This window comes from Trifolium pratense, linkage group LG7, assembly GCF_020283565.1.
Source record: "Trifolium pratense cultivar HEN17-A07 linkage group LG7, ARS_RC_1.1, whole genome shotgun sequence".
Classification (NCBI taxonomy): Eukaryota; Viridiplantae; Streptophyta; class Magnoliopsida; order Fabales; family Fabaceae; genus Trifolium; species Trifolium pratense.
The window spans coordinates 49,938,217-49,959,703 of record NC_060065.1 but is presented as its reverse complement, the minus strand read 5'-3'; the positions used below and the strand labels follow the sequence as shown (position 1 = coordinate 49,959,703).

Below are 21,487 nucleotides of genomic sequence, written 5' to 3'. Positions count from 1 at the left end.
GATTTTGGGTGGTATATTATTTTCTGCAGCTGTTTTTGCATCTTGAATGGGATCTATATGGCAGCTGGCACAGGAGGAACAACAAGAGTAGCAGCACCACTAGCATAACACTTTTGCTATTTGCTTTCATATTTATATCTAGGAACAAACTCAAACTATAACTTTTGCTTGATATTTGTACTCAAATTAACTTCTGTTTTTGATTGATTTTAATTTCTTTTAGAGCTAATATTTACTTTTTTTTTAGCCAATATTTATTCTTTATACAAATATTCAAATTTAGATTGTTTGTATGTAGTAATTTCACTCCTATAGTACTATATGTTGAGTCAAAAAAAATCTATAGTACTATGAGCAGCCGTACGATAAGGGAACGATTAATTAATCTACAGTTGTATTTTTCTTCTTTTATTATTTATGTAATCAATGCAAGATTACTCACTCTTGAGGAGTTTAATTCGTTATAATACAAATCACTACTTGTGCACAATTTATTTGAATGATTTTTGCATGTTAGACAAAGTCTAATTTAATATCATCAATTTATGTAAAAAACAAAATATTGAAGAGACTACTTGTTAATAATGTATGATATCGAAATTGTATTACCATTGGAACAAAACATGTATGAATTGCTTAAATACTATATGACATTGTAGGAACCACTTGTTAGTAATATATCATACTCAAAGTGGTTTTACTATTGAAGATACTCTAACATACTCCCTCCGTCCCAAAACAATTGTCCTTGTCTGTTGATATTTGTTGATATTTATTTTGACCGTATTTTTTTTTTACTAATGTATAAACACAAATATTAACAAATAATATCTTGTTTGATTTGTCTCAATGAATATTTTCACAATATTAAATATTTATAATTTTTCATAAAAGAAAACTAATGATATTAGTGATTCAAATTATGTGTTGGTATGCATAAGCACTAGTGTTTTGGGACGGAGGTAGTATCTGATATTTGTCAAATTATTTTTTGATATTTCCAAAAAAAAAGTTATTTTTTTTTTTGTCTTAGATGAAGTGGTAAATCCACTTAAATTAAATTTTAATACCGTTATTTGGACTAGATTTGAACCAAAAAACTAACATTAAATCAACAAAGTATATCCTTCAATTATTGAATGTTAAAATTCGGTACGTCATAAATCCGTATAACAGTATCAAAATATTCTAAGTTTTGTTTTACCGTTAATATCCGATTTACTAGACCGTCTAATTTAGTACGAGGGTTAATTCTGACATCAAGTTATCCCTGCCAAATGATTTATTCTCAAGTGAAATACATTAACCAGTCAAGTCGATTCATTTGGTTCAATACTCCCTCCGTCCCAAAAAGAATGACCCATTTTGAATATATGCACTATTCATATATATTGTTTTGACCATATTTTTCTACTAATAAATAAAAATAAATATTAACATATAAGATGTTGTTAGATTCGTCTCGATGAGTATTTTCAAAATATCAATTTTTTATAATTTTTACTATTATACAATTAAAGATATTAGTCGCCAAAGTTATGCATTGGCATGCGTGTTTCGGTCAACTGGGTCATTCTTTTTGGGACGGAGGGAGTACTAATTTATCCTTTGAATACTTTCTTTTTGGAGGAATACTTTTTAAAGAAGTAAAGAATTAGTTTCCTCTAAAATAAAATTCTAAACGGTACCAAAAAAAAAAAAAAAAAAAATTCTAAACGGTCACTTTGATATCTAAAGAATTAGTTTCATCGACCATAACTAAGAGTTGTTGGATTGAGTTGACTAGTTTAGTAGCTATATAGAATTATGCATGCGTGCAGATTTTGCATTGAATAGTTTCTTTTTTCTTTTCTTTTTTTTCCTATCTTTCTTTTGCACTTTGATACTCTCCTTCTCAATTTCTCTACATCCGTCTTCTTTCTCTATATGTTTCTCTTAATTTCAATATCTTTTTTCATTAAAACATTAATAAACAAATTAATCAAGAGAAATAATGAAACTTAAAGAGATATAAAAAAGGATAGAGATGTAGAAAAAATCAGAGAGGATTCAATTTACTTATGTTTCCAATTAGAGTTGCAATATTCCTAACAACTAAACTATACTCACAAGCAATAACAAAGCCGATTACAACTACACACCCTGGATTTTTACTATTTGAACATAGGATCTTACATTTAATTAATTGTTTAATTTTAATGTCATTTTCTATTTTATTATTATTACTACTTTAACATTTAAATTTTCACTTAAAGTTCAAAAACACGGAAGCAATGGTTCGAACCGATGACCTCGTTTTTTCGGATGCAGATTTGATGCAGTAAGTTTTCACACAGTTTCGAATCTGAACTATTGATTATAAATCAGTCAGTTCAAATTGATGCAATAGTAAAATCACATAAAACAATCTCGGCCATATATTTTTTATCGGACGGCTAAAACTGTGTTAAAACAAATTGCAGTAAATTCTTCTTCTTCTTCTTCTTTTTGATAATATCACTTTTCTATTTATTATTTATTTTTGATAATATCACTTTTCTAAATTTCAAGCCGATATTAGAATTTATAATTTGTCTAAAATTTATGTAACAAAATTTTATGCCTTTGTTTAAAAATTCAAATTATTTGATCGAGAAAAAAAAATGATAAAATTAAAAATATATAATTATTTATTTATATTTTAATATTTATTTAAGAAGTAAAAAAAATGGCACCTTGATCCAAAGTCCTAGTTCCGCCATTGTACACATAGACCAGACTATACGTCTTTTAAAATTTTCTAAACCCCATTAGTTTTGTATAAAAAATGTACAAAGTAAATGGTATGACTCCATTTTCTTAATTCTCTCAAATATTATATATAATTCAACCATTTTTCAAGTGAACCACATGCCATTGTATTCAACCGTAGAAGTCACCTTATTATGTGGTAGCAACAATGGTGTGAGCTAGCAAGTGAGTTAAATAATATTGTATTGTTTCTATAAGAGTTTAATGGTATATTTGACAATGATACTCATGGCCTACATAATGCAAAACAGTAGTTTATCATAAAATTGATTTGTTTAGTGTGATAGTGTTTCCCATGTGTAAGGTTTATACATGCCAGGCTGCCAAACACCGTTATACAACTGTTGTTTGTCCATACTTAAAAAATTATTGCATTCTATGAAAATATATATAGTTGTGTTATGCGTTTTATAAATTTTATACGTTTATATCCTTCAAGAAAAAATTTATACGTTTATTATATTTACACACACATAAATATACCTTCTTCTACAACATAAATCATAGAAGATGACGTACTCCATTCTCATATTATAACAAAAAAAAAAACTAACTTTTATCATTTTCAAAATATATACTTTACTCTCTCTTTTCTTTTCCCCATAATCATTCACTAATAAAAAATCTTTTTATATCTTCCTATGAAATTTATTTCAACAAAAACATAAAAAATCATCCTTGAAATTATCATATTTTACTTTTTTTAATAAATGTGAAAATATTTTGTTTTTGCTTATATTATGGGAAGGATGGAGTATGCATTAACAAATTTCGTTATAATTTACTTTTATTTTTGTCTTAATTGCACTTTTGGTCTCTTATCTTTATTTTAGGTTTCAAGTTGGTCCCTTATCTTTTCTGCAGGTTTCAAGTTGGTCCATCCCGTCAAAGTTTTCACTATTACCGTTAAATTTGGACACGTGGCAAACATAAACCACCCTTGAAAAGATGACACGTGTCCAAATTTAACGGTAATAGTGAAAAATTTGACGGAATGGACCAACTTGAAACCTGCAGAAAAGATAAGGGACCAATTTGAAACTTTTAAAAGATAAGAGACCAACTTGAAACCTAAAATAAAGATAAGGGACCAAAAGTGCAATTAAGCCTTTATTTTTTTGTCAAATAATTTAGTAGCTAGAAATTTCACTTTTAAGATGGATAGTGATATGTCCAGAGTTCGAACACTGACTTCTATATATATAATGCAATGTTTCTATCAACTGAGTTAAACTCATCAGGACTATAACTTACTTTTTAAAATTACTTGTCACCATGGTATAAAAATGGGAAATTACAAGAAATAAATAAATAATTAGAAGTATAATAATTAAAATATAATTAATATTTTTTTTATATCTTAAAAGAATATATGAAATGAGACAATTTGTTTTTTATCAACAAAAATATATTTTATATTGAAATGAGAAAAGTACAATGAATACTAAATTTTTTACAATTTAGTGCGTCAAATAAGAGTAGGACTCTTCTGATGCCTATCTCCCAAAATATTTGAAGTAAAACAATCTTAGTAGTGTGAGAACAATTTCGTGTAAAATCATAAACAAAACAAGCCACTTGAAAATTTTGTACTAAATATCACGAGCAAATTTACAAGTATAAAAGGGGATTACGGTTCGACACCTCGCACCTGCATTTGAAAGGGGATCGAAACCACTTGATGTCATAACTCGTCCCGAATTCTGGACTACTAGAACCCCTTCGCCTAAGAATCAGTGGGTGAAAACCAAGAAAAATTACAAGTATAAAAAAGATGATCTTCGTCCTCCTTCAAATCCGAACAACAAACACAATCGGCCTCCGATACTATAGGTTAATAACATCCCCTTTTGAAAGATTTCCTCTATTTGGAAAGAGATGAAATAATAATTGGCAAGAACATTTTTTTAACCTTCGATGGAGCATAACTCTTCCAAATAACGCACAATTTCTTCTATGCTTAACCTCATCTAAATCACTAGGAGTGAGAATTAAATCATAAAGAACCAAATAAAGAGATTTGACTATAAAGATGTCCGACGGTTCCAACTCCCACTTCCACCGATCATAGTCGCGCGAGATGGATACCCCTCCAATTAAATTTTTTCTTTCTAAAATGACTTGTTAATTTTATGTGGGATAGGGGAAGTGTATTCTTTTTTCGGGTCAATATTAACTAGAATCTATAATAATTTTCATAAGATCACCTAACCAAAAATAAAAAATTCACAAGATTTCATGATTATGATGAAGGAATAAATAACTTTTTTACATGACCATGTAAATTAAGCTTCAAAACAATATATATCCTTTCTAATAAAGAGTATAGCACATACCAAAACAGAGTACATGGAAAAAGGTGGGTGGGAAGAGACACTTTTTCTTTGATCAACAAAACAATAATGCATGAATATATTATTCCATTTCCATATAATGCAATCAACCAAGACAAATTAAGCTTGACTTTATCCCAACTTGAATAGTATAACACAACATGTAATTTCCTAATTCCTATCATTGCATCCAAATGTTAAACTCTTTTTCATAACACCAAAGTGTTAATTAAACTTCATTCTTTATTGTAAAACTTTGGTGTGATTTTTTTTTTTTGGTGAATTTTCTCATTCATTTGTCAACTAAGAGAATATATTTTCATATATGCAAGCCTTGAGCCAGCTCATGCCAACAAATTATCAACCAAGTTAGCTTATTATTAATATTCCTGTCCAAATAAAACCACATCTTCACCTCTCTACACACACACATACCAAACCTCATCTTAATTCTCCTTCACTAACTTACCAACATGGCACTCACTACTACACCTCTTGTACTCATTCTTCTTACTCTCATTCCCTTTCTAACAGCACAAAAAGCACCAGCACCAGCACCTTCAGGCCCAATAAACATCACTGGAATCTTTGATAAAGCTGGCCAATACACCACCCTAATTCGCCTCCTCAATGAAACTCAACAACTCACTCAAATTCAATCTCAACTCAATTCCACTTCACAAGGCTTCACAATCTTCGCCCCAACGGACAATGCCTTCCAAAATCTTCCATCAGGTATAAGCTATATAAATATACTTAATTTAGGAATGTCAATTTGTATTCGTAAGTAAAAATTTCGGTAAAAATTGTCTATTTAGAACCCACATACGAGGAATTTTTTACCTGCAAGGATGATGACTAACGGATATAACTAATTAGTCATATCCTTGTAGGTGGTTTGGACCACGCGGATGAAGATCATATCCTGGGTCCCACGGGACCTGTCCTCAAATAGTTTATTAAAATAATTTTTACACTAACATATACACAAATATTTTATATGTTTATTTACTTTTCACGCAATATATGTTTAAACTTTAAACTTTTCTTTTATATATGATGATGTTTATCATTGTTTTAAGAGTATTTTTGGATGGTATATCTTAATTAGTATAATTAATATTAAGTTTTGCAATTAACTAGTATAACTAACGGTTATATATATATAATATCAGGAGCACTCAACGATCTCTCAGACGAACAAAAAGTTCAACTCATTCTCTACCACGTCACACCAAAATGTTACTCTCTTTCTGATTTCTTAACCGTTAGTAACCCAGTTAGAACACAAGCTTCTGGTAAAGATGGTCCTTGGGGTCTTCACTTCACTTCACAAGGTAATCAAGTTAATGTTTCTACTGGAGTTGTTACCGTACCAATTAACAACGCTTTGAGACAACAATTTCCTTTGGCTGTTTATCAATTGGACAAGGTTTTGTTACCTTCTGAACTTTTTGGAGCTAAGTCTCCGGATTCATCTCCGGCTCCTAAATCGTCGAAAACTCCTTCTTCTAAAACTCCAAGCAGCCCCATTGAAGGTGATGCTCCAGCGCCTTCGTCTACTAAGAAGGATGATAGTGCGGCTGGGAGGAATGTTGGATTTGGATTCGTTGTTGGATTTGGTTTGATTTGCATGGGAATTCTTTTTTGATGAGAAACTGTTTTCATGTAACTTTTCATTTGTTCTTCTTTGTCCTTTTTCTTGTTGGGTTTGATTTCATATGAACCTGGCTTATTCTTTGTATGTAATTTATGCTTTTATTTTTACATGTATGTATTGCTTGTCTTACATATTTTGAAGGATTTAAAGGACATGTTTGGTGAAAAAAAATATAAGGTTTTAAACACTTTACTTTACATATAGTGTTCTTTATTAAATTAATTTGTAAAATAGTTATGCTCGAATGAAACATAAACGAATAATAAACTGCGCTGCTAATCTTTTTGTAAGGTTAAATATTAGTTGTTATTAGTCGCTAGTCCATGTTAGTGGAACACTCACAACTCACCACATACATGATCTGTCATGACATATACGTCAATGTTAATTGCTCACACCATTTATCTTTCTTAATTATTTCTTGTTTCTAGTTATTTTGAATCAAGAAGTTTTTCATTCAATGCAAAATAAAATAATAATAAAAATTCTTTTTGAATCCACAAAATTCGAGGGATCAGTTTCTGTATTTAAGTCAGATAATACCCGTTTTACGCAAAAGAACAAATTCTAAAGCAAACAATAAAAATAAAAATTCTAAAGCAAGTTGGAAAAAACTTTGCATATATTTAGCGATTGAAATTTGGCTAATGAGGTGTGAAAATTAATCTCTAGATTAATTTATGGAGAGATAATTGGCTTGCTTTTAATCTATGTGGGGGTGATTATGAGAAGGAAGAGTATTGGGCTATATTTAGTTTGGGTATATTCTCTATTGGGCCTATAAAGATTCAGTCAATAGGCCCATTCAAACTCTTAGTATCTTTTTCCCGAAGCTGAACCTGAAAGACCGAACCGTACGCTTTTCTTGTTCAGAAAGTTTAAACCCTACTCAAAATCTCCATAAACCCCACAACCGCATTTTATTTCCTCTCTCTCATCGGAAGCAATTTCTAAGGTATATTCATTTCCACTTCTTCAATTTTCTGTTTCTAGAATCTTCTAGGGTTTCAAACGCTAAAAATTAGGTTAAATCAATTATAATTTTCTCCATCCGCGATTTCTGAATTCGTTTCCGAGAAATTTTGTATAGTTTTAAGTTCATCGATTTTGTAGGAAATTGTGAGAAATTTGGATCTTGTAATTGATGCTGTTTGCAGTTACGATTTCATTTTCAGCTAATTGTTTGATTTGTAATTTGTGTTTAGTGAGGAAAAAGGAAAAATGAATATCAAGAACATGAAAGTTCCTGGTGGTGGTGCTACCTCTGCACTGGTGAAATTGGGAATTATTGGTGGAATTGGTATGTATGTTGTTTCTAACAGTCTTTACAATGTTGAAGGAGGACACCGAGCTATCGTTTTCAATCGTGTCGTCGGTGTCAAAGACAAGGTCATTGTTTCTCTGCATAATTGGATTTCTATTTGTTAATTACTTGCTGATGATTGTTATAGTGTTTTGGTTGTGATTGTAACTTGATTTTGGTTGAATCTATTGATTTTTATATGCAGGTTTATCCTGAAGGGACTCATTTTGTAATTCCATGGTTTGAGAGACCAGTCATCTATGATGTTCGTGCACGTCCCCATCTAGTCGAGAGTACATCTGGGAGTCGTGATCTCCAGATGGTAAATAATAAATAATAACTTTTTAGATTCGTAATTCCATGGTTTTTACTTAGAAATTAGAATTGCATTTCGGTATTAGGATATGGCTTTGATATCAAATTCTTAGAACTTGGTCTCCTGTCCCCTAGCTAGTGTAGTGTACTCTTGGAATTGAAATTGCATATATGTGATTCCTTATATTTATTGTTTTCATCTTGATTGACCGAAGAGGTTTTCTTATGAGGAATTAGCATTTGCTTCTATGGATTTTTCCCTCCCTTCTTTGTTATTGTTTACCTGTCTGGACATCATTCTGCATTTTTCTGTTATGTGCATCATTCCGTGAATGTGAAACACAAATAGAACTGCATTCAGATTGTAAAAAGTGCATTCACAGTTTCACATGAATTTGTTTGGAAGAGCTTATAGAAATAGCGTATGACATGTCCATAAGCTGTTTTCAGCTTATTTTATTGAGCTTACTGTGATAGCTTTTAGAAATATTTATTCAAAATTTATACAGTGTTTACCATCTTTACCTCTCCGATTTTAGGTTATATTTAAACTTTTAAATGATAGTGTTATTTGGATAAACAATGAATCAAGTCTTTTATTTAGAAATCTCTGTACCCGTTTAGCTGATTCCGAATTACAAAAGGATTGTTAAAGTTTTTACAGAACTGCTAGTTGGCTATTTTTTTATTGCATAAAATGGCTATTTTGGATATCTCATGTTCAAATGGTAAGATTTTAAATCTGAAATGAAGAAAACATATTTTGATCTTTTCCCGTGTGGTGATTTAAAATGATTTCTGTGGGAACTTTTGATGCTATTAAGCCTCTGGTGAGGGTCGTTGAAATCTGAGTATCTTATGGAAAATGCCACATCAAATCTCTTATTCTGAGCTACAATGTCTCTTTTCATGTTTAGCCTCTGTATTTGCATCCATACTCTCATACAATATCTGCAACATGAGTCGGGGATGTTTGATGCCTTATTTCTATCTCTTCTGATTTATTTGGATGGCACTGTTGGAAGTTTTAATTAATACTTTATAGGTGGAAAATATATCTGGCTTTATGAAACTGATTTCTGGTACCTCATGTTTATATATTATAGATGTTTTATAAATTTAAACACATGCAATATTGATGTTTTCTTTAAAATGCACATGCACACTTTACAGGTCAAAATTGGGCTTCGAGTCCTTACTCGTCCTTTGCCCGGCCAGTTACCTACAGTTTATCGGACCCTTGGAGAGAATTATAATGAACGGGTTTTACCTTCGATCATACATGAAACTTTGAAAGCTGTGGTTGCCCAGTACAATGCCAGCCAGCTTATTACACAGCGAGAGGTAAGGGGAAAAGCTTGTTTGTGTGTTGAATAAAAGTTCAAGTTATTATTCAAACTAGGTTGCTTGTTGCTAAGTTGTCCATTTTCTTTTGTCTCGTGATGTTAAATTATTTTTGTTTCTATATTTGTTAGAATCCCAATGGATACATACATACACATGATATGTCCTAAGAGTTATTTATTGTTTTGAACTCATATGAACCGAGTAAAGTAAATATTGTTTTGATTGATTTGCATCACCGTTAATTAAATAGTCAACAAAGAGGTACTCACTCTGGACTTAATTATAAGCAAAAATACCTTTAAATTAACTAATTAAGTTATTAATGTTATGAGTAGACGACTGTTATAATTATAGATTAGTGTATGTATTTCCCTTTTTACACGGAGTCAAGAAAATTAAATGCAGTTAACTACTATCCTTATTAACTGACCTATTTGTTTTAGGCTGTTAGTCGTGAAATCCGGAAGATTCTGACCGAGAGGGCAGCTAACTTCAATATTGCTCTTGATGATGTGTCAATTACTAGTCTGACCTTTGGCAGAGAGTTTACTGCTGCAATTGAAGCCAAGCAGGTGGCTGCACAAGAAGCTGAGAGGGCTAAGTTTGTTGTGGAAAAAGCTGAGCAAGACAAGAGAAGTGCTATAATTAGAGCAGTGGTAAGAAGAAACTGTTAATACTTATGAAGTTACTGCTTTGGTGGTGCTTGGCACAAGTTTCTGCTATTTTTATATTTTCAACGTTGAAACTTGAATACAATTGGAAAAGGTGTTACGTCTATCTAGCCCCAAAACTCACGATATCTTTAATTTTTCTCTTGATCATGACGTGGGATTTATCTTTGGTAACGACTAACAAATATCTTTGTTCGTAAATCTGCCTGTCAAGTTTAATGTTTGTTTTTAAAATTAAATGAATAGTTCCCCGCTGACCTTTCTTACAAATCAACAGGGAGAAGCTAAAAGTGCCCAACTGATCGGAGAAGCCATTGCCAACAATCCAGCTTTCATCACACTGAGGAAGATAGAAGCTGCTAGAGAGATTGCACATACTATATCGAATGCAGGAAACAAGGTTTACTTGAATTCAAGTGATCTTTTGCTGAACCTTCAAGAGATGAATTTGGAGCCTGCCAGAAAGTGAGCTGGTTAATCTGTTTCTGTTTATGGTTCTCTTTAATTTTCAAGTATAAAATTATTGGTTTTAAGGATGTAATTTTTCTTGAAAAGTCTCCGAAATTCTGATATAATTGGAATGAACTGTCAAACTCAATGACATCCTTGTTAATCGGGAGAGGGACCGTCCAAAACCCAAACAAATGATTCACGTTGCATAAAATGAAATACCTTCAGCTACTGAAATAAGTTGGATTGTTGAAATTTATATTGGCGCTGCAAAACTTTACCAATGAGTTAGACAATGTATTCAACTACTAAAAGTTTTGTTTGTTATATCATCGTTACATCTTCCATTAGGTCATGTGTTGCCTGCACTATTTGGCCTATACTTGTTAGTGCTTTTACCCTATGATTTTGAAATATATCATGATTATATAAACTGCAAGCAAACTGCAAAGTGTATGTCCGTAACATCTAGAGTTGTGCTTATGGAGTGTTTGGGTGTTTCGAGAATTGAATAGGAAATAAGGAAAAGCTTGTTTCCATGAACTATATATACTTTCAAATTGAAATTTAAGAATTTCCTAATCCTAGTTACGGTCCCAAATTATCGTCCATGGTTTTTGTTATTTATTCAGTAATACTAATACCTTAAGAATTTTAGCACTATTGCATATTCAAGTCAGGGCTTGAATCGAGAAATTTGATTAAGTTAAAAAATTTAATATTTCTTTTTTACACTATTAAACCTTCACTTTTTCATTAGATAAAATCAATGTATCTTACGCTTTAAAAATAGATCCAATATTTTTCTTTTTTAAGTAGAGTAGTTCAATAAGGGTGCGTTTGATTTGCTAAAAAAAATAAGGGATTGGACAAGACAACTTCAGTTGTACTATGTTTAATATCAAAATTGTTCTTGAGACAGGAAAAACTGGGAATTCTTGTCCCCCACTGAATTACGGGACAACTTTTTATCTTCTGCACAAGTTGTCTAAAATACCAAAATAACTTTTTGAACACCAAACATCATACAAAGATAAAATTTGTTCAACACATTTGTCTTATGATGTTCTGTCTTATATTACCTTGTATAATTCTGTTCGGTATTTATATTTTGCATATCAAACAGGGTTTTAAGTTTTAACCTAGAGGTGGGGCCGTACGGAAGGTTTCCAGCGCGGCCATTACGGTATCCTCTCTAAGCTTTTGGAGGACGTGTTCCAACTCTAGTGGCCCAAATTGGTTGTTAAGTGTTACTCATCTACATGTTTGATGTCATAAGTCGTGAAGCATTATCCTTGCCTTGCCACATGGATACCATGCATCATGAAATGCTGCTGATGTCACACTTACTCATCTTCTGTCACCGACCTAATATTAATTTACCTAAAATGCAACTAAATACTATTAAATAAAGTGTCATGCTATGCTATTCTATGCGTATCAGAAAATTATTTGGAGAGGAAAATCCACGATAGATGGAGATTAATTATTATTAATGACAGCGAAAATTTTGTAATGTAATCAAAACAAAAAATAAAATAAAATAAAGTGTTATGTTAACTAATGCTTCTGAGGCTAATTAAGAAAATAAAAAAAACAAAAAATTTATATTAAAAAAGTATTTTTTACATTTTTAAAAGGTTTACTATATAAAATTAAGTTGCTTATAAAAAAAATATAAAATTTAAGTTAATTTGATTCTTAATTAGTGTCTCAGAAACACTATTTAATATTTTCCTTAAATTAATTAGTGTGTTTAACCGAATCATTACAAAATCTGAAGCTAACATGTTTAACTAGTTCTCTAGGAACAGTAGTTAAACGATTATTGTTTCCACTTATAAAAATAATTATCTTTACTTTTTTGACAAATGTTAACATGTATCGTGAGATACCAATAAATCATATTGTCCACATTGTGAGATCCGAATAAATCATATCCTCCATCCATATTGTGAGGATCTTATACCATCAGCAATGAGATCGATAATGAAGAAAAAAAATAGACAGATTTAAGACAAAACATGGAGCATAATAAGTTGGGCGCCGTCCAAACGAATACGTACACAAATTGCAAACAAAACAGAGCAAGTGACTCAAGACAAACAACCTTAAACGTCATCCACTACACATTACCATGACCAAATACCATCATCCACCGCGTACTAACTTTGAATTCAATAATCCTAATTATTTCCCTCAATTCTCATTGACGTAATGATTACTTCAACAAAAATGTTAACATGTCTCATAAGTCATAAGGTTTAAAAAATGGGTTCCGCTAACATGTGCCCTAAGGGCACATTTTAAGGTGTAATTAATGAACTAGCATCTCACTTAATGTGTTTCAAATATAGTAATAATCAAGTTTATTAATTAAAAGATATAGTCCACAAATATTTATTAATTATTTAAATCAATTACAAAGTCAAATTGTGATACTTGCCAATCATCATCATGATTACACGCGTCTGACATTATATGCATCCTTAATAATCTAATTTTTTTCGTTTTGTTAACAATCAGGATATCCTATTGTAGAAAAAAAAACAATCAGCATATCTTTATGCATCCAAAATATGACCAAAAATTAATCATTTAAATATTTATTTTAAGTGTTTATTTTTTGGATTTAATTAATCATTTAAGTTTTTTTTTTTGTTTCGGTGAATAAAACTGAGTATTATAGTATTATGTTGTGATGGTAACGATTGTTAGTACTATTTTGGATTTTGAATTGCTAATATGTTTTGGAATTTTATAATACTTATAATTTAATTTTTTTAAGTAAAAAAAATTAATTTTTTGTTTTCAACTTAAAAAAAAAATTGACAAAAAAAAACTGCTTTTGTACCAAAATAATTTAGTTGCGCGTGTAATCATATGATGATGGTTGGCAGGTATCACAATTTGCCTTTGTAATTGATTTAAATAATTAACAAATATTGTGGACCATATCTTTTAATTAATAAACTTGATTATTACTATTTTTGAAACACATTAAATGAGATAATAGTTCATTAATTGCATCTTAAAATGTGCCCTTAGGGCATAGGTTAGCATTTGCCTTAAAAAATTAGTCTCTATATTTGTATATATTTACACGCATATGATGCCTGGTTTATGTTAAAAAATAAAATGTTTGGTCTTAGGTTTGATTCTCGGCCGGTGTGTATGAAGAATCATTTGTTGGAAATATCAACCCCTTGAATGAATCTCAATTAACTTGAGGGATTAGTCTCTGCAGTTACGCGCAAAAATTACATTTGATTTACAAAAAAATGTTAACATGTATCTAAATGCACAAGTTAACAAGATAAATATAGAAATATTTTATTGAATTTTATGTATTTAACATAGTATTAAATGCATAATTTATATGTTTAGATATATTAATATGTATCCTTAATACACATGTTACTAGAAGCTTCCTTCAATTTTAATTCATCACTTTTTTTCCTATTTATTTATATTCCATCCACACCCTCTTCTTCACAATCTCCATAACCCCATTAACTACTCTCTCAAAAAACAAAAAAAAACTCACATCATGCATCAAGCAATTCCTTACATATCATCACACAACAATAATTTTGGTAACATCAATGAAAATTATTGCTATAACAAGAAGAAGGAGAGTCCTAATTCTTCTTCACACAAAGGAGAAGAAAAGATGATTTTAAACATGGTTTCTGAAAATGCTTTAATAGTGATTGGGAGGCATGGATGCTGCATGACTCATGTGGTGAAAAAGCTTCTACAGAGTCTAGGTGTTAACCCTGTGATTCATGAGGTAGAGGAAGAGAAAGATGAAGTTTGTGTTGCTAAAGAATTGGAATCAATAATTAAAGGGAAAGCAGAACAGAGGAATCTTAATGTGCAGTTTCCAATGGTGTTTATAGGTGGAAAATTGTTTGGTGGATTGGAACGTGTTATGGCTACTCATATTTCTGGTGAATTGGTTCCATTGCTTAAACAAGCTGGAGCTTTATGGCTATGATAAATTGTTTAGTGTCATTAATTAATTAATGTTTACACTTTGGTGACCGTCATAAACAAAAAATATTTTTTAGATTAACCGAATAACTGATGTATCTGATCTATTCAATGATTTTTATTTATAATAGTGATCGAAGATGTATTTTATAGTAAAAATCAAGATTGTCAGAATCGAGTTTTTACGTCAACTCATTTAGTCTAGGTGGAATCGAAACGTATTATGTCTATAGTCATGCATTTCAATATTAAATATTGTTGGTGTTGGTTGAAAATATACATGTCAAAAAGTCTTGATTTTCTCAACAAATAGCACCAACAACTATATATGTACCCATCAATATATCTTGCAAAGAATAATAATTCTTTCATTTTTGACCATGTATTAAATATGACTCTTTAAATCATGCATGTCACGTAAAAATAACTATTATATATGATAAAAATATAAAGTGATTGTATTGTAAAATTTAACCTCACTTATTTTATTTTTACGAAACTCATATTACATTTATGTATCTATTATTCATTAAAAAAACTTATTATATTTAGATTGCATAAAATTTGGTAATATTTTATTATTTTATAAAAATATAATTACTTATATGTTTCGTGTACGTGTCACATGTTTTCATCTATTCTTTTGTATTTTTTTTTTTCAATTTCTTATTTTGGCACACATGCATAAAAATAAGACATATTGTTATAAACACACACGAGTACTAGAAATTTTTATTTTTCTAACGTACTCCCTCCATTTCCTACTATAAGTGAAAATTCACTTTTAGAATAATCAATGTGTTGATCTATAATATACACCACACACATTAATGATTATTCATTGAACCTAATAAGAAAGAAACGGCTGAAGTACACTATTATAAAAAGTAAGTGTCAAAAAATGTTACTCCTCTAGTTATTAACATGTACTATTATTAAAAAAAAAAAAATAGAATCTTTTGAGATTTTGAATCATCCAAGTAGATAAAAAAACATGTGAATTTAAATCATATAAACTCGTTAATCAACAATCATGTTTACCAGAATGGCCGATATCGGAACCACTGATATGTTAGACTAAGGTCTTTCTTTGTCTGATCACTTGCTCCGATATTTGAGGTGTTTGATGGGTAAAACCACAAATGAGCTTACTGTGTTTTGTGTGTGTCGACAAAGGGGACCTAGTCAATCTTATATATAAAAGATCTCAACCCTAATACCACCCATCATGAACCCTAGAGTTGGGCCTACACTTTATTCGACACAAATCAGAATTAGTGTTCAAATCTCATTATTGTTGATCACAATTATCGGGCATAAGCATCATCAAATGGATCACAACAACATCAACCCGTTTTTATTAAAACCAAAACCCACAATTGATTGCAGTCCACAAAATATTAGAAAATATTCTAACATCTTCACTCTACTGCCATTCCACGCCTAAGTAGTTCTGATGCTTTGATTCCTTCCCGAAATCATGGCGCGCCAAATTTTCTCGGAAAAAAAAGTTTACGCCAGACCTTACAGTTATCCCTCTACCACCAAAAATCATAAAAAAAAAATACCAATTTTAATTTTTTTTTTCTTTCAGAAACACAATCACCCACTCCAAAGTTTTTTGGCTTGTTAAAGATTTCTAGAGTTGAACTACCACACTGAAAAATGTGATGAAAAAATTTCGAATGTTTTGCCCATGGTTACTGTGCCATTTGCCACAGGTAAAAATTTAGCCGTGGCTAAAAGTTACGAAGCAACTTAAAGTCAAGAACTCACTCAAATCTAACTCTTTTTTCCCACCGGTGGTTAGACACATGTATCATCTTATTTTGCCAAAACGGGATTCAAATCATATAAAAAGAGCATTTGGATTCTAAATTTTGAATGTAGAAAAATTCTAAAATTTTATTTTGCCATAAGAGAGATTCAAACCATGTAATCCTATTATATAGGAATGTTCGGTTTCTAAAATCTTAATTTTTAAGAGTTTTTCCAATCCAATTTTTAAAACAAAAATGATGAATGGCACGAGACGAAAATAGACAAATAGATTTCATATTCTCATCTATTGCTTTACTATTAGTGCTCCATGATTTCCTTCAAATGGTAGACTTTGTATTTTTTCCAACTTTTGTATTGGTCAATTTGCTTAGTCGTGTGTTTTCAACGACAAAAGTGTCGTGCCAATTAGTATTGCTCTTTTGAAAATTCTAAAATGGGTAAATTTAACAAAAAGTATAAATAAATTTGTGGGGTACGTAGAGAATTTTGGGAGATGGAAAAAGATGCAGCCTGTTTTCATAGTTGTAAAAAGATAGTTATGGGCTAAAATAAAACAGTGCACAAGCCCAAATCCTTGGCCTGTACCAACGCATGCATTTTCTTTAACACCCTTTCCCTCATGAAAATTGCTCTTTAAACCCTCCAAGATTGCCTTAGGCCCCCCAAAAATCCCAAAATAACCTTGGATTTGCCCTCAGGCCCCCCAATAACTTGAATTCGGGTTGTACAACCCAAAACTGCTTAATTTCGGTACATAGATACCGAAAACGCTAAACACAGAAATCAATTCCTTGCAAACAAAATAGAGTTGTTGTTGTTCTTCACCCTGCAAACAAAATCAATTTATTTTGATCCTTGATTGTTGTTGTTCACCCTGCTGTAGTTGTTGTGGTTGTTGTTGTTGTTGTTCATCTTCATCTTTCCTTAGATCCGATCTTCCTTAGATCCGGTTTCTATATACCGAAAACGCTTTGATTCGGTTTCAGTCTACCGAAAACGCTTCGATTTGGTTCTTATCTATCGAAAACGCTTCGATTCGACTTCGATTCGGTTTCGGTCTACCGAAAACGCTTCAATTTTGGTTCTTATCTACCGAAATGTTTCGATTCAGCTTCAATTCGGTTCTGATCTTACACTTGGTGGCGTGTTTTTAATGCTCGCTACCCAAAGACTAGTAAGACATATAAGAGCATTCACAATGAAGATATTCATTTTTGAGTACTTAACTGGTCCATACGTGTACACATCACTTATTTATAATTTTTTAATAATAGTACCTAGTAAGTATTCAATCCCTCCAACCCAAATCTCTTAAAAAGTTAGACCATCTCCAATGGTGAGTACTTATTTTTTAAGTACTAGTACCTAATAGGTACCACCATTGGAGCAAAACATAAATGAGTACTTATTAGCTACTAGTTCTACAATAAGAAGTAGTACTTATATAATTTTTGTGGGACCCATTTATAATGATGTAATGTTATTGGAGAAATGTGTTATTAGTGGGCCCAATTTAGAACTTTTTAAGATGTGTTGGGTTGGAGGGATTGAGTACCTATTAGGTACTATTAATAAAAAATTATAAATAAGTGATGTGTACATATGGGGCCTAGTTAAGTACTCAAAGATGAGTTGCTCCATTGTGAATGCTCTTAGATATCATTATAAATGGGACCCACAAAAATAAAATAGGTACCACTTCCTATTGTAGAACCAGTACCTATTAGGTACTAGTACTTAAAAAAATAAGTACCCACCATTGAAGATGATCTAATAAGACATAAAATTTGATTATGGTAACCATTTCAAGAATGATCAACACATTCACAATGATTAGAAACATTCTTTCTCATTTCTATGAGTTTAACTCATTTGGTAGGAACATGTATTTTATGTCTAGGAGTTAAAGTTCGAATTCTGGACACTTCACTTATTCACCTTTAAGGTGAATTTTTTAGCCACTAAACTACTTAAAAAAATAAAAAAAAAAATAATTTTCACAATACAAATATCTCATGCCACCAACGTATATTTTTATTTGTTTACTAGCAATGATTGAATAGGTCACCATCAACAAAAATCTATTTTAATTTACATGCATTCATTTTTATTTCTCTACAGCCAATATAGTGATATACAATGCAACAAGATCAGTTAAGAATATCTTATTTTTGACTTATGTAAATAAATAAGTTTTTATGTTAGTAATTTATAAGTTTCTACTAATGAAAACTGTATTTTTATAAGCTAAATTTTATAACTGATAGATAAATTGCAAGTATATAATTATCGTCAAGTAGTAATTAAGATATCATCTCCACGAGGATTGTCATTAACTTTGAACCAAAACAATTAAACCAATGCTTAAAAGAAAATAAATGAATATTTGGGAGGTTTTGTTCATAAGAATTTGTTGAAAACAAATATTGAAATTTTATCGAACAGTTGACGGGCAATTGGATCTCTTCGGTTCATCTCATAGTAATTTGTTTGGTGAATCATATTATATACTCATGAATTACTCAACTAGTTTCAAGATTGAATCAATAAAATGATTATTTTCAATCTCTTGGATAATAATCCTCTCAGTTAATCACAACTCCCTAATCTCTTAGGTGAATTTGTGTTTAAGTGAGGTTTTCACAAGCATTGATTCCTAAATCACAATTAATAAACCTAAATCTCTAAAGTGATTATCAATTGTTCAATCATTCCTAGGTCCATAACTAATTTTCATTCTCATGATAAATTAATTATTAAGTTCATCACACAATTTCGTCAAATTATGTGAAGCATTAAATGCAAAGAATAATCAATTGAAACTAGATTATAATCCAATTGCATACAATCAAGTTCACATGGTTCAAACAAACTACATGAGAATCACATTCAATCTAATAATCTAGCCAAATATAATGAAAGAGGAAATTACATGAATAAAAAAAAATTGCAATCTTCATAATAAGAGGAATTGAATGTGTTTCCACACTTGATTCTTCCTTGGATCCACCTTCTTGATGCTTCAACTTAGCTCCAATGTCTCACTTAGTTCCAAAACTGCATCCCCTCTCAACTGAGATACAATGTTGCTTATATAGTAAAACAGAGCAGCAACTGCCTTTTACGCATCATGCGTAAGAAAACAGCGCAGCATGCGCAATAACCAGTAACCAACTTGGCAATTTTGAAAATCCACATGCGTGGTAAGCTGATCCATCACGTCTTATGCAAGCTGCTTCAGCAAGATCAACACAAAGCCACAAGCAAGCAGCTGCATGGCACTATTAATTCTCCCAAGTTCCACGCAAGAGACAAGGCCAAATTAATACCTATTGTGCTACTCACTTACTAAGTTCCAAAACATCAACAAATCACCTCTTTCTTGTGAACTAAGTTCTCTTCCATTTTCATGCAACTCCTCTAATGCGTTAAAACCATCCAATCATCCTCTAAAAATCTCTTGAATTATGTCAATTTTAGTGTATAATAACGGAGTTATCAATAACCTACCTTGACAAATTTATAATAATATATAAAAACTTATTTATTTCTATAAGTTATTTTATATAAGCTAAAAAATAAACTATTCCAAACAGGCCCAAAGTGTGATTAATCAAATCACTCGCAACAGTGATTGGGAGATGGCTATCACTGCAATTGCGACATAGCTGAAACCATTTAATACCAAAATTGACCATACCGAATCAGTTTAAACAGTCCAATCAACTTGATACTGATGGTGGAAAAAAAAAAAAGTAATCACCACTAAACAACGATATAAATTTTGTACATATAATATTGTAAAAAAATAAATAAAATCACTATATCAAATGGTGAATATACTCGGTACATATATTATGTATGTATTAGAAAAGAAGAAAAAAAACTACATCAAATTATCAATCATGGAAGTGGAAGATGGGCCTCATTGTCTTTGAATTCCAACAAGGAAGGGATTCTAAAATATTTCTTTTTGGTGTGTTCCCAAATCATAATTTGCCAATAATTCAATGAGCAAAAAAACAAAGGACACTATGCAATTGATTTCTTCTCGTATTAAAACATTGTTCTTTCATCCATATTGCAAACTCATTTACAGAAAAGATAGACAATGACCTCTATTTACCATAATATAATACAACATGTCTTGATATTTTTGACTAAATAATTTTTGGATTTGGGCATTATTTGATCTATGATCTTGTTCACTCGGTATAAAGTTGGTGCCCCTATAGGCTATACCTATCAATTTATCTTTAAAAGTGGATAATTAATTAATAACTAATTCCTCAAAAATAATTAACTAATTAATACCTAAGGCACGCTTGATTCACCTTAAAAAGAAAAGAGAAAGGATGCTAGTGCAGTTTTGTTCTTTTTCTTTTTGTAAATAGTTTTATATTGATTTTAGCTAAGAGAGTCCTTCTAATCTTATATAGTACTACTATTAATTAGTGGTGGTCAATTTCATATCCATGGAGACAAAGTGCTTGCCTCTTAAGCTTCATATAGCGTGTTAGAAGCACAAATCAATCATATACAAATATATTATAACAATATTTGTTGTGAATTAGAAGATTATCCTTAATTAATGGTCCGAAGATTAACGATTGACGCATCACCCAAAAAGATTGTATCATTGACGTACTGGAGGTGAGAGACCATCGAGTAAGAATGATCTCCACCTTAAACCTAGAGAAAAGATTACACTCCTCCGCAGTTCTGATTGACACACTCAGCCCATCCACCACCGGAAAAAGGAAAAAAAACACGAACGGGGCCAATGGGTCCCTTGTTTAAGAGAAACAAGAGAAGTGTATGAATCATTTCGCTTATCAGT

The 21,487-nt window shown here is 31.0% G+C and overlaps 3 protein-coding genes across 3 annotated transcripts; all 3 read left to right on the top strand.

Annotated features, from left to right (window-relative positions):
- The first annotated feature begins 5,455 nt into the window (after positions 1 to 5,455).
- Positions 5,456 to 6,980, top strand: LOC123897754 (fasciclin-like arabinogalactan protein 13). Its single transcript, XM_045948503.1, has 2 exons — positions 5,456 to 5,858; positions 6,299 to 6,980. Exons 1-2 carry the CDS (start codon positions 5,597 to 5,599, stop codon positions 6,772 to 6,774), a joined length of 738 nt encoding a protein of 245 aa, XP_045804459.1. The 5' UTR covers positions 5,456 to 5,596; the 3' UTR covers positions 6,775 to 6,980.
- A 637-nt stretch (positions 6,981 to 7,617) lies between these two features.
- LOC123899487 (prohibitin-1, mitochondrial-like) lies at positions 7,618 to 11,109 on the top strand. Its single transcript, XM_045950631.1, has 6 exons — positions 7,618 to 7,738; positions 7,989 to 8,172; positions 8,292 to 8,408; positions 9,575 to 9,745; positions 10,192 to 10,404; positions 10,697 to 11,109. Exons 2-6 carry the CDS (start codon positions 8,005 to 8,007, stop codon positions 10,886 to 10,888), a joined length of 861 nt encoding a protein of 286 aa, XP_045806587.1. The 5' UTR covers positions 7,618 to 7,738; positions 7,989 to 8,004; the 3' UTR covers positions 10,889 to 11,109.
- Positions 11,110 to 14,359: 3,250 nt separating this feature from the next.
- On the top strand, positions 14,360 to 15,074 carry LOC123898504 (glutaredoxin-C9-like). The gene has a single exon (XM_045949481.1). It carries the CDS (start codon positions 14,420 to 14,422, stop codon positions 14,867 to 14,869), a length of 450 nt encoding a protein of 149 aa, XP_045805437.1. The 5' UTR covers positions 14,360 to 14,419; the 3' UTR covers positions 14,870 to 15,074.
- Positions 15,075 to 21,487: the final 6,413 nt, after the last annotated feature.